At 40.6% G+C, this 14,540-nt stretch overlaps 1 protein-coding gene across 2 annotated transcripts in view; it reads right to left on the bottom strand.

Annotated features, from left to right (window-relative positions):
• Positions 1-14,540, bottom strand: part of DNAH11 (dynein axonemal heavy chain 11) — a 326,952-nt gene that overhangs the window by 122,570 nt on the left and 189,842 nt on the right. For both annotated transcript variants that reach the window (XM_057550027.1, XM_057550028.1), the window contains 6 exons: positions 13,711-13,950; positions 11,737-11,898; positions 11,273-11,466; positions 7,255-7,417; positions 6,219-6,342; positions 5,652-5,794 (listed from right to left, as the gene is read on the bottom strand). In XM_057550027.1, the coding sequence (XP_057406010.1) occupies positions 5,652-5,794; positions 6,219-6,342; positions 7,255-7,417; positions 11,273-11,466; positions 11,737-11,898; positions 13,711-13,950 (1,026 nt within the window). The remainder of the gene's footprint in view (positions 1-5,651; positions 5,795-6,218; positions 6,343-7,254; positions 7,418-11,272; positions 11,467-11,736; positions 11,899-13,710; positions 13,951-14,540) is intronic.

Raw genomic sequence — 14,540 nt, 5'->3', positions numbered from 1 at the left:
ACACAAAATCCATGAATAAAAAAAATCAGACATATTTAATATATATAAATGTAAAACAGAAGTCATTGTAAACAAAGTTAGCAGAATTATGGTGAACTTTGAAAAGAACTGGTAACACTAAAACAGACAAGGACATTATGGACATATGACTATTATTCAGCTATATAAAGAGCTCCTATAAATCAATAAAAAGTCTAACAAACCAATAGGAAAGTTGGCAAAGTGTAAAAATGGATAAAGGTTTCCTACACTTATTTAAAATAAAGCATGTTTGAGTTAAATAGTTCATTCCATACACCAAATTCTTAGAATCATTTGATTTTTTTTTTTTTCCTGTGGGAGACTTCGAATCAAAAAGGCAAAGAGGGACGTAAAGAAAATAGTGAGAGATGTGAAAAAAAACATAGTTCTGAGTATGTACTTTGTATGTGTGTCTATACACATAGAAAACTGGAAGAAAACATACCAATATGTTTCCAGTTGTTATCTCTAGGCAATATAACTGAGCATAGTTTTTATTTTCTTCGTATGGTTCTGTATTTTTAAGTTCTCTAAAATGAACATATATATCTTATGTTATCAAAAATGAATCTCCTCTCTCTCTATATATACATATATATAACATATACTTAATGTATATATATAATACATAATATATATAATTTTTTAAAATACAGAACCATATGAAGAAAATAAAAACTACACACACATACCCCCACCCATAGATAGACAGACAGACAGCTAGATAACCAAACACACAGATAACTAAAATCTTGGGAAAGAATTAGGGGCTGCTGCACACACTAAGGGTTCTTTTCCTTACGGCATCACATGGCCAGGAAGGAAGGCAAGAAAGAAGAGTTTTCAGGTTAACTAAAGTTATTAGGAGAGAAGATGAGAGTACTATACTCTAAGGGTAAATGAGAATTATGCAGGAAAGGATGCACACATACACAGATGTGAAGGAGAGGAGGCACGTGGCATTGACTCACTGGTTTACTTCAGCCCATCCAAGGACACACATCTGATCATTAATGGGCACTGCCCTGTGGAACGCAGAGGTCACATTTCACATGCCAACAGGTCCTCACTACCCCTGCATTCCAAATAGGAACTGAGTTTGGGTGGTGAGCATGGGTAATGGGGTGGTAACTACACATCATTTAGCTTGACCTGTCAGGTGTGCTCGCCAGCTCTTGTAACACATTAAGCTTCCCGTGTTGCCCAGCTAGGAACATATGCAAAGGAAGCATCAGCTCAGCAGAAACTCTGAGTCTTTAGCACATGCTGGTGAATATCACAATATATGAAACTAACAGAGACATCCATTGTTCCTTAGAAAAGATTCTGAGGATGTGCGGGTAATACACACAGATGAAGAGAAAGAAGCTGCCATTTTCTTGCTAAAAGGAGACCCGTTTCTTTGCCGCATCATTTCTCCCTCAGGGTAAGGCGCTGACCACTGATCTTTCTCATGATGCAGCAAGCTAAGTGAAGGCCAAGAAGGATGAGAAGTATTTGAGGGAGAGATCTTATTCCTCCTTAGCATTTAAAAAACAAAAAACAAACAAACAAAAATCCTCCTACTCATTTTAGTAGGGAAGAGATAAATTATTCAATTAGTAATCCTGTGACAATAGGGAAAAATGATCCATACCTAACTCCAAAATAAATTCTAGTGTGTACCGAGGTGCATACGAAAAAATGTGACTGTGAAAAGGCTCAGACAACAACAGAGGTAAATATAAAACTGATCTCGGTTTCGGTAAGGCCTGCCAGAGCATAGAATCCCAGGAAACTCGTAAAAGAAAGGCCTGATGGATTTAACAATATGAAAATGCAAAACTTCTGTACAATCTCTGTACTATATGAATATTAGTAAGTTCAAAAAGAACAACCATGTCATTATCTCAAGAGAGGCTGCAAAGGAATCCAATAGGTAGATATTTCCTTGACAATATACATCCTGAGTCAAAAGCCAACATATAATGTAATAGTGAAACATCAGAAACACCTTCTTTTGTAGATTTGCCAATGCAGTGAGGAAGGAGAACGGATAAACAGAATATTAGGAAAGACAAAATATCATTATCTGCAGGCTATATATCAACCAACTAATAGAAATGACTGATGAGGCAGTAAGGTAGCTGGTTACAAAACTAAAAATCAACAGCTCTCCTATATAGAAACACTGTACCAGTAGAAAATTTTATGAAGGAAATAGTCCTTCTACAAAAGCAGTGTGACCTTCTATCATGAAGATTCAATTCTCCCTAATTTAAAAAAAAGCTTTCAGCAGGATTTCAACCAAAATTTAAATGAAATGTGTTTAGAATCTGACAAAATGATTCTGCTGTTTATCCAGACATTAAAAACATGTAAAAGCAACAAAGAAAAACTAGATAAGGGCAATGAAATACTAGATACGAAAAAGTACAATAAAGTTTTCATACCTTACATAGTACAGAGCTGGAATCAGTAGGAGTAACAAGAAAGTAGAATAGAGGATGTGCAAATAGACCCAGTTAACATGGCTATCTGGCATATAATAAAGATGGTCCTTTAAATCAGTAAGGAAGAAATACATGGTGTTGAGATAAAAACACATCTTTTGGGAGAAAAATAAAAGTAACCTGAAACCTCTCGGCTCACTCTTTGTCATAAACAATAATAAATATATTCCAGATGTAGCATAGTTTTAAGCATAAAGCATGAAAGCATGCAGGCCCTGGAATGGCTGATACCGCTCCTATTCTAAACCAATTTCCAATTTTATTCATAAAGCCTTTGTGACAAGATCAAATATTCACTTCCCCATACTCCCTGGTAGGTGGAGGTGACAAGGGACACACTTGTGATCAGTAAGACATCAGCTTAGGGATTTGGGGGGAGCTTTGGATTCCTGATTCAGAGAGCCCCAAGTCTCCTTCCCCACTCTTTCCTCCTACCGGGAATATAGACCCTCCTGCACTCATCGTGCGATCATGAGGCAGGAAGCAGCAGGGTGGTCACTGGCAGGAGAGAAAGATGGAAAAGCATGGGTTTGTAAGGGGATTACTGAGCTAGTCTGGACTCTGACGTGGGAGGGAGGCTTTCTGGAACTGTTCTTGGACATTCTCTTCATTTGTAGCCCAAATGAGTTCCAGTTGCTTCTAGTGAAGAGTTTTTAAATCTTGGAGAGAAAAACGCTTTCCTATATATGTAAGAAACCCCAAATCCATAAAGGCAAACACTGATTAATCTAGGATAAAAACTTAAAAATTTTTCCAGAGTTATAAACAAATAAACAGACATGTACCATGTATACATTTAAAAGATAAATGATAGAACAGGAAAAATATCCAACACATATATATAAGCCTAATCGCTTAATATGCACAGAACTCATAAACAAAAAACCATGTACAATTCAATGGAAAAGTGGGTCCTTTATGATTCAGCCTCGGAGGTTACTCAGCATCACTTCTGCTGAACTATACCCTACCCTGTTAGCTGAAGCAGTCATAAGCCCACCCAGATCCAAGGAGAGGGGACCTGAATCCCACCTGTGAGTCAGAAGAGCATCAGAGAAATTGCAGGCACAATTTAAAACTGCTACAAGCTGTAACTATTGAATTTAGCAATTCCTGTGTTAAGAATTTATCCTACAAAAGCAAGCAAAGCTGTGTATACAAGATGCATGTAAAGGACGCTCATGCTAGCATTATTTGTAACAGTGGTTGTCAAATTTCAGCATGCTTCAGAATCACCTGGAGGGTTTGTTAAAACATAGATTTCTGGGTCCCACCCGGAGTTTCTAATTTAAGAGTTCTGGGGTGGGGCTGAAGAACTTGCATTTTTGAAAAGTTCCTAGGTGACGTTGATTCTGCTGCTCTGAACAACAGACTTGGACTGCTGACTTATTACATTACTATCTCAAATTCTATTATTGTACTTATTTTCCCATTTCACAAAGAAAATCTGATCCAAATATATCGCAATGGAACAGGGAGAAATTCCGGCCTTGTTACAACCTGGCCAACAGATGTTTAGTCACATTTTTGATGGGCAGAAAACTCTTTGGGCAACTGAACCTTGAATTCTGATTTCTAACCTCAGCCCAGAATTGCTCAGTGAGACCAATGTGGAATTTGAAACAGGAGGGCGGAGAAGAATCATAGTTACCCTATTCCTTAACCTCCTCACAGAGGTATATTCACAGCTAATGCCACTTCCTATCCCTGCCTGCGTACTCCAGGCTTTACAGGAGCCGCAAAGTCCATTCCTAACTTTATTTATTTATTCATTTATTTTTGCATTGGGTCTTCATTGCTGTGGGCAGGCTTTCTCTAGTTGCAGCGAGCAGGGGCTGCTCTTCCTTGCGGTGTGCAGGCTTCTCATTGTGGTGGCTTCTCTTGTTGTGGAGCATGGGCTCTAGGCGCACGGGCTTCAGCAATTGCAGCACACGGGCTCAGTAACTGCGGCACACGGGCCCTACACGGGCTTCAGTAGTTGCGGCACAGGGGCTCAGTAGTTGTGGCTCGCGGGCTCTAGAGCGCAGGCTCAGTAGTTGTGGCGCACGGGCTTAGTTGCTCCGTGGCATGTGGGATCTTCCCGGACCAGGGCTCGAACCCGTGTCCCCTGCATTGGCAGGAGGATTCTTAACCACTGTGCCACCAGGGAAGCCCTCTGTTCCTAACTTGACAGGTGTGGAATACTAGAAGGAGTAGCAAAGTAGTAACTTTTCTAGGTTACTAAGCATTACTATACTAGGAAGTCTCAGTTTTCCATATTAGCATTTTAAAATGGCTTTCTGCCATGAGTTTGGAGGGGCTTCTTGTTCCAATACTTCATCCTTCTTGCTGCTCTTATTTGGTTATATTATATCCCTATATGCTACACTAAAGCATGGAGTAGTCTCTGTGGAGGAACCGTGCGTTGAGCCTCAGATCATGTGAGTGATAGGCCATAATTATTTGCTCTGAAGTACTAACATAATAGTCACTTCCTTAACTCAAACTCTTCCTCTGCTCCCTTAATGATTTACAAAACCCTTGCTTCACCCCAATTTACTTTCCCAGCCTGATCCACCTGGTTCTTCCTACAGGAACTCTCTATCCCAGTCACTTAGAGCTATCTGGGGTTTCTCCAAATATGCACCGTGCATTCCACCTTTACTCTTATATAAATGCTATTTCCTCTCCCTGAAAGTTCTTCCCCATCCCATCGCTTCCCCATGAATTCCAAGCCACACCTGACACACAGCACATCACTTCCTCCAGGAGGGTCTAGTGCCATTAGGAAGGATGCTGTACTCCTCTGGAATCACACAGCACCATTCACGCTGGTCCCACACTACCATTATTTGTGGTGTCTCTTGTCTCCTGTAATAGTGTAAGTTCCTCAAGGACAGAGACCATGTCCAGCTCACTCGAGTAGTGCAATCTGCTCAGAGCAGTGCTTTGTAGGAGCCCAGCATCACGGGAAACTTGAAGAAGGTGCCCTCCTGACACTCATGGAAAAATGCAAATGTCCTTTCAAAATGAATGACTGGATGTCCTTACAAAATGAATGAGTGGAATTCAAACTTGTCATATGAATTGCAAAACAGAACCATAGCAGAGTTCTAACAGCATGTTTAACTAAACGCAAGTAAAGCAAATGTTTCTTACTTTCAGCTGTAGTCGCACCCGGGCCAAAAAGAATTTCCAACAATTTTCTCTGGAGTCCACTATGCCCAGACCATGAACTTCATTACGAATTCCCGAAATTATCTTGTCTACATCTTCATCACTGAACAGATCAGGGATTTCCCCTGTCCCCAAAGGAATGAGTAGAATTATTAAAAGACTGCCACAATTTAAGTTTTAGACATGACTTGAAATGCTTTATAATACAAAGTTCACCTTTAATGATAAAGAGTTTGAAACAGAAACGCAATTTTTCTTTTTGCATTTATAAGACACACAGCACACTGAGGACAAGCTATGACGAATCCACCCACTAAACTCGCACATGTAGGAATAACATTTGCTTCACGGAAGGCCTCTCCAAGGCATCTCACATCCGCAGGCAGACTAAGAAAGAATATACTTCAAATTTGTTAGGTTTATAGGTTTCTCCCCAAAGAATGCCCCAGCAAACATCTCAAAGACAAATTATCTCTACTTAAAGTTCACTGAAACTACAGATCATTTGTCTTTGGGAAGATCTTTCATGAAATGTGTTGATTTAATCACCTGATGCGAGCAAGTCATTAATCAGCACGAGAAAGCTCTCATCTAGAACCTGTGCATCTGTCAGCAGGAACGCAGTGGGCATGTTCTTGGCTCCAGTTCTGATGTACAAATTGGCAAGATCTACCTGTAAGGAAAGGAGGCCATTATTCATGCTGTATTAAAATGCTGGTGTGACGTTGGGAGTGTGTGTGCGAGGGCTAGGGAGAATTGAGGCGCTACAATGGGAGGGCTGTGTGCTGTCCTTTCCCCTGTTTACGTATCCTTTCCTCACAGTGACCATCTTCTTACAGGGGCAAACAGCATGACATCACCTCCATTTCTGGCATATAATGATGAGTATCATGTTTGTGGCCTAATGGAGCCCAAGACGCAAATAGGCTCCTGAGAAACAACTCCCTTCTATTCGAGTAAAAGTGAATGCAGTAACGCCACTGTCAAGCAATGCAGTAAAAAGAAGTTTTTGGCTCATTTCAACAGCTGTCTACTTCACTGGCTGGTGACTTACGTAGTTAGTTTTATTTAGTAATACTGAAAGCATGTGGTTTATTTTTTTTTGCTTTAAAATAGCACTTGCCACAAACTCTAAGTACTATTTTGTAAGTACTGTTGTAATTCAAAAGCAAAATTTTAAGAACACGTCAGAGCTTCTTGACTGTGTTCCCATCATATTTTATTTTCATAATCTGATCCAAAGTGGAAGAAATCTCTTCGTGCTTGTAAAAAAAAAAGTATCTTTTTTTTCCCCCCGCCATCGTATGGGTCTATGAATACTGCTGATTATCAAGTATGGTCAATGGGAAAGAAAAAACATGTTTGTGTAAGCAAGTATTTAATAAAATATTTTCTGAGCCAGTTCTACAGGCTTATAGGCTTATATACCTGTAAATGTTGGTAGCAATTTGCTATTACTAATCTGACCATGGAGGAGAAACAGCCAACTAAATCCTCTAAAGAGCTTTCCCCCCTCTCCATGGATGGCGGGAGCACTTATATCCTGGGGCACAAGGGGCGCCGGGATGCCCATCACTGTACTTACCCGAAGTTCTTGGATGCCAAAGCCTTCGGTCGGAGTGATCTGGAAGACCTCGAGGCTGCAAACGTGGGCTGCCAGGCGGGACAGGCTCTGCTTGCCACTGCCCCCCACTCCAATCAAGAGCGCGTAACCCCGAGGAGTCCGCAGGATCCGGCTGATGCGACACCTGGGGAGAGAAAGCGCGCCCCCTGCAGATGATATCCAACGAGCCCCGGGGCCATGTCTGTTTCATTTTTCACATATTTAGATACTAAATTCCGATTTTCATTTCAGACTTTCCGTCCCTGTTCCTCTGTTTTCCCATTAAACAAAGATGATGCCCGAGTATGCCCCCGCATCGCTTGCCTAACAAACCGTCCTGGCTGATGACATCTGGACCCTCACTCCTGTATTACTCTCCACCAGAAGAGAACAGAAAATGAAGACAAGGCCTTTCATCAAAGCATCACATTTTCCTGATAAGCAAGAAAGATCCCAACCTCACATCAGCATCCATGTACAAGGACATCAAAGGGGGAATATTTTTGTGCCAGGAACCCTTGCTGTAGAATTACTGTGGAAAGAATGGATTTGTTCAAACCGACAAACACCTCACATGTGACTTACTTCATGCATTTTAAACACCTGCCTTTTTATATGATTCTTAACGTCCTTTGTACTAAAGCTTTCCCTGTGCCTCGAGCTGTCTAAAACATTTACTGAAACTGTTAGAAACCCAGAGTTAAATTTCTGGCAAGGTCAACTAATCCCTTGTTCTATATTACTGAAGAGATTCTGAATGCTTAAAGTTTTGATATTATTGCTATATCTTACAGTTAGGAATAAGTTGGCTTTAACATGATCAAAATACGCATTTGGTTGAAGAAATTTGCCATAATTATGTCATAAATATTAAGAAAAGTAACAAAACAAAATATAAGCATATGGAAACCCAAATGCAAAAAAAAAACAACAACAAACAAAAAACCAAAAAACCACACTGTTGTATTTGCTCAGTTGCTTTTCTGAATGAATTTAAACTTCAAACCCTGAATGATCCACATAGATGTTTTTTTTTTTTAAAGAGCGCTTTTTGAAAAAATGAAGTTGGGGTCACTTATACAAGGACCAACACATGTGAGCATTTCCTGAAAACCTTCAAAAGCTGAAAAGACAGGTTATTTTTCCAAGCTCAGCCATCTCATTACATTTTACTTTACAGGACCACACAACAAAACCACCTGGGAAAGCTGCGAGGCTACTCTAACACGAGTGACACCCCAAGTTACAAAGCAGGGTTGTCATTTCATTTTAATGTGTGCTTTGACGTCTGCACCTCACCAGAGTCTCTCAGTGGCAAAACTCCCTTTCTACAACATTCAAGGACACTCTCTGAAATCATCTCTGACGCTGAGTAAATCAGCTTCTAGCTCATAATCCCTGATCAAAGTAAAGGCTTTCCCTTTAGGTCACCGAGAACTCTGTGTTGAAGGGTTACAGGGGAAGACTCTTCAGCGCCAATGGGACATCTCTTCCACCCGAGCCACGACAGACGGTCAGCGTATACTAACCCAACCAGAAACAGTGTTACTAATAACTCACTTATCACCGCGGCCAGAGATTCTAACTGAAGCTTCCTCTGTCTGTGTAATCAGAGGATTGCAACTGCCAAGGGATCGATAAAACAATCAACACCTCACATGCTTATAATAACTGATGATGGGGAGGCCTCCCAAGTTCTTCTTAGGCACTTGGGCTCAACATTTTAAGGGGGAACTCTTCTGAAAATTGAATTCTCCACATTTTTTGGGTCTTTTTGAGTCGCCTTCCTCACATACTTCCTTCTTTCTTGATTTATTTCATTATTTTAATCTTTGCCCAAATATCACTTGTTAGAAAAGCCAGTGTTATTTGTTGAATGGCCTCCCCCCAAATTCATATATTGAAGTCTTAACCTCCAGTACCTGAGGGTATAAGCTTATTTGGAAATAGGGTGATTGAAGAAGAAACTAGTTAGGATGAGGTCATAGGGGAGTAGGGTGAACACCTTATCCAGTACGACTGGTGTCCTTATAAAAAGGAGAAATTTGGATACAAACACACACAAAGGGAAAATGCCACATGAAGACTGGAGTTAGGCTATCACAAGCCAAGGAACTACCAGAAGCAAGGAAAGAATTCTGGAACAGATCCTCCCCAGCACCTTCAGAAGGAGCACAGCCCTTCCAGCCCTGCAGACTTCTTGCCTCCAGAACTGTTGAGACAATAAATATCTGTTTTTCTAAACTGCCCAGTTTGTAGTGTTTTGTTAGAGCAGCTCTAGGAGACCAGTACAGCCACTGAGAAATGATGGTGACCAGGAGAACAGGACTGGAAGGAAAGATGCAATCGACTTCCCATATGGCAGCAGCAACGGCAAGCTGTTTAGACTATTCAACAAATCCTGTCATTCCCGTGCTAAAATCTGACCCAAAGTTTCTCACTGCAGTTAGAATGAAATAAACACCCCTTCCTCTGGTTAAAAGGAAACACGCTGTACACGTGAGGCCCACCTCCCCATCTTGTCATACACTGCTCTCCCCACTTCTCCAGGATGCTGCCACAATGACCCTCTTTCTGCTTTTGAACGTTCAGTCTTGAGGCCACATGAAATCTGCCCATACCTAGAATGTTCTTCCTCCAGATCTTTCCATGCCTAGCTCTTGCGTATCATTTTGATCTCACCTTAAATGTCACCTCCTCACATAGATATCCAGTCCCTCTTTGGGAATCCACATGTTTATTTCTCAGAGTCAATCAGTTTTATTCCTCAGCAGGACATACCACTTTCTGCCATTTTTCTCACTTGCTTATTTGTTCATATCCTTATAAATGTCCCATCACATCACTAAAACGTAAGCTCGATTAGAGAAAGAACTGGACTGTCTTTGCTGCTGTCTCCCCAGTACCTCAGGCAATGTCTGACAGCAGGGGTGCCACAGACGGTCGCATAATCTGTGCACTGCACAAGATGCCCAGGCTAGGAGGTAAGAGCCTTGTCAGCCATGCTGTACACCAGGAGACGGGACTTTTTCTAATTTTCTGCCCAGAAAACATGGCCCTCCCCTTTTTTTTTTTTTTCTAATACGCACATAAGTACTGAATAGGCTGGCAATGTTCCTCTTTAGCACTAAGTAGGCGCTCAATAAACATTCTTAACGAAGGAAAATCAGTTTGAGTCCATCCTGTCTCTGCCACTTACGAACTTTAAGACTTTGAACAAGTCACTTACCTTCCTCTTTCTTAATATTCTTACCTAACAGAGGTACAGTAAAAGAAAATGAAATTATGGCTCTGATAGCACTTCAAAAAATACTGTACCTATGTAAGACATTATTAAGATTGTGACATAATTTATAGAGACACTTACTAGTTTTTTTTAAAGGATCCATGACACCTAAACCTATTATTATTTATTTATTCATTTATATAAAACTTATCTACTATTATACAAAGAATTACGTTTGATATTCTTGTATTTGCTGAATGTAAGCAATGAAAGCTCTTAGTGACCTTCTCTGAATCAGGCCCACACATTCACAGTTATATAAACTAAGAAGATCTGAATGACTTTTTGCAGAAGATAATTTTCTCATCTCACTCAGATTATCAATTACTTTTCGTTAGTGTAGAAGTCAGTTTCCTTCCTACATATGTACATTCTTGAGGTCTTCTACAAGTTGCCTCTCGCTTATGACATGGTAAGTGGCTGCATTTACTGGTGTGTGACATATTTATGTCATTTAAGAGGGTTGTGGCTTACCTTTTTTTTCTTCTTGTGTTGTCAATCAAGTTTTTTTTTTTTTTTTTCATTTTTTGAGGTAACATTGGTTTTTAACATTATATAAGTTTCGTGGAGACACTTAGTTTTATACTGTATGGCAAACAAGAAGTAAGAACTGATAGTTCCAAGTATTCAATAGATCACACTGAACAACAACAACAATTGTGGACACCCAGCCATTTTTACTTTGTGGAAAAGCATCACAGCCAGTCAACTCACACATGTTGCATGGCGTCTTCAAATAAAACAAGGTGCATGGCGGCACTGAGTTCGTTGTAGTTATCTAAGGCTTCTGTCAGAAATGTCCTCAGCACTTCCCAGTTCCTCACCGGCAGGTAACACGGGTCTTTGCTGCCATTAGCAAAATGGCAGTAGATGAGGGGCTGTTGAAGTAGCACATAGCTGTCTACACCCTGCAGGAGGAGGAAGAGAAAGACACGGTCATGTCAATCTCCAGAAATGATGCAGCTGGAGGCAGAGTGGCCTATGCAGGGAAAAGCTTGCAAATCAAACCATGAGTAGCTGGGTATGATGCTTCCCAGTACAGACCAACTGCATCCTGGGATCACAGCTGTTTCAGCCAGGTAAGCGTACGCACAATTCATTCACATCCTTATCCCATTTCTGCCCCAATGCCAATTTGTGCCAGAGCAAATAGTGACCTCTGGCATTCATTTACTTACTTCAAAATATTTACTAGCAGTTTCCAGCATGTTTTTATGAAACAAATTACGATCCTTTGTGTCTATCAGTTTGTCTCCATAAACACGAGAAGATTCATGAAGCCACAGGCGTATTAAATCATTTGGATCCTTTAAACACTCAGGAGAAGCAAATAAAATCCCCTACAAGGCAAGAGTGATAAATATTAAAACTTCAGAAGGTGGTGACATTCCAAGATAATATTTTCTTTTAACATTTTCTTTAACTGTGTACTGAATTTAGCAATACACTGAGTTACAAGAAGTATTATAAATAGTAGTACATACATATTAGCAGTTGTACTCTCTGATAAGCAACATTTAAAAAATTAACTGTCATTTATACCCATTTTTAGGAATGCAGCTAAGACTGTACTTCAAGAGTCAGCCTAGGAACTAAATACCAGATTTTAGAACTTGTACCTGCTGTCTTCAGTGAATTAAGTTTCCAAGACCAGAGTACAAACAGCAAACATGAAAGTCACAGGATGGTAATACTTTTTTACTCTAAAATCCTGTGATATCATTTAATCTAACCCTTTCATTTCATAGATGAAACATATGAGACCCAAAGTCCACTGCCTGAATTCACCCTTCATGGGTAGTCAAAGCATTTTTATTCCCCCCTTCCCTCAACATCTTGGATTCATACAGACCCAGTCCTCATGGAGAGAGTCACTATGCTCTGGGCTTATGGGACAACACCAAGGGCGTCATAGAGACTTAGCTGCAAAAGGCTAAACAACTGGTTGATATCAGCTGTAGCTGAAAGCCTGGGTATGAAGTGTGAGCAGACGGGCCTCCCACCCCATGGTCTCCCTTCCCTCCTAAGATCAAAAATCTGCTTTTAGGGGCTTCCCTGGTGGTGCAGTGGTTGAGAATCTGCCTGCCAATGCAGGGGACATGGGTTCGAGCCCTGGTCTGGGAGGATCCCACATGCTGCGGAGCAACTGGGCCCGTGAGCCACAACTACTGAGCCTGCGCGTCTGGAGCCTGTGCTCCGCAACAAGAGAGGCCGCGATAGTGAGAGGCCCACGCACTGCGATGAAGAGTGGCCCCCACTTGCCGCAGCTAGAGAAAGCCCTCGCACAGAAATGAAGACCCAACACAGCCATAAATAAATAAATAAGTTTAAAAAAAAATCTGCTTTTAAACACCACTTTATTGAGCACAGCCTTCCAGGCAGGTGCTAGAAATATCGAGATGAAAAGGAATGGTCCACGTTCTGAGGAAATTTTGCCTAATGCAGTGTGAGTCTTGAAGCAGTTGTGGAGTGATTTAGAAAGGAGGGTTGTAAAAGTATAAAGAAACAAAAATCACCAAATATAAAGAAGTCTCCTGAAGTTTTCATAATTAACCAGTTTACTACTTCTGTCACAAAGAACTTTGAGCCATAAATAACTCTTCAACTGCTTTTACTCTACCAAGTAGGCCACATAAGTTGGATATCTTCAGAATTCCAAAGTTTTGAATTCCTTCTTTGGAATTTCCTTTCTAAATCATATACATATACACTGTCCTTTTACCAGATAAGCAAGTTAAGTGTCAACGCCAAACCAAAATAATCTAGGAATTTAAGAAATTATAATTTCTCTTGATGCATGTTTAAAAACTGTATCACATACATATTAAAAAATGACAAGTTATCCCTCTTACTTGCACAGAAAGAAACACTCAAATATTTACATGGAATAAATGAAATAGGGAACTAAGATTTCTACCTTAGCTTCTGTTGCTAAGTCTCTAGCAACCTAAGAGGACTCACTACTCTCACTGACAAAATGGGACTAATAAACCTGCCATACTAACTTCATAGAGAAGTTTATGGTGGAAAATGAAAGAATACATGCTCAAGTACATAGTATAGTTTTCGACTAAGTTCTATGAATGAATGCCATTAATATTACTATAATCAATGTTCCACTCAAGACACATAACACAGAGCCATTGAGGTACCTGGAAGATGTTTGACAGGTCTCTCAGATTAAAAAGGTAGTGGAATTTAATGGCTGTGGGTAAAAAGGTGTGTGTCATCGTCTGATGGAATGCGATTGTTGCCTGTATCAAAGTGGGGCCACTCCTGAGAACTGACGGACCAAATGCTTGCTGCTGGAAATGGAAATTCAGGATTTGGCTGTAGATGGTGTTTAGTGCATCCATGGACGGAAAGTTGAATGCAAACACTGTGAAATGTCTCTGAAAAGAAAAACAAATATAAGAGTTGCATAAAATAGAAAATGTAATGGTACCAGTAGATTACAAAAAAAGGGGGGACCTTATTTTGTCAACTCTTCCTTTATCCATGCCCATTGCCATGTAACTTGGTAGTGCCTTCCACTCTGACTCTCAGACTTCCCATAAGACTTGATCAAGGCAACAGAAGGAGGTAGAAGTAACAGGGTACCAGTCACTGTCAGACGCTTGTGTGTTTCCACTTGCTGTCTTAAGGCTCTACCTCTGCAATGAATTCTACATGCCTGCCAAAGGATGAGAGACACATGACACAGAGCCACGTTGTCCCAATCACAATCACTCTAGCCAAAGCCACCCTGAGTAGCTGACAGTTAACTCCCCAACATGTGAACAAGTCCAGCCAAGATCAGCAGAGTCACCCAGCTGAGCTTCAAGTGACTGCTCATAAACTAGTAAACAACACTGACTGCTGTACGCTGTTGTTGTATGTACGGCGGTGGTGGTGATGATTATTTAAAAGCTTACGTGCACTCAGAAAACCTGAACGTAAATGTTTACTGTAGCTTTACTCATAATTGCCAAAATGTGGAAAC

Source organism: Balaenoptera acutorostrata, chromosome 7 (genome assembly GCF_949987535.1).
Source record: "Balaenoptera acutorostrata chromosome 7, mBalAcu1.1, whole genome shotgun sequence".
Classification (NCBI taxonomy): Eukaryota; Metazoa; Chordata; class Mammalia; order Artiodactyla; family Balaenopteridae; genus Balaenoptera; species Balaenoptera acutorostrata.
Note: the sequence above shows the minus strand (reverse complement) of the source record. Positions and strands in the feature narration are given on the sequence as shown.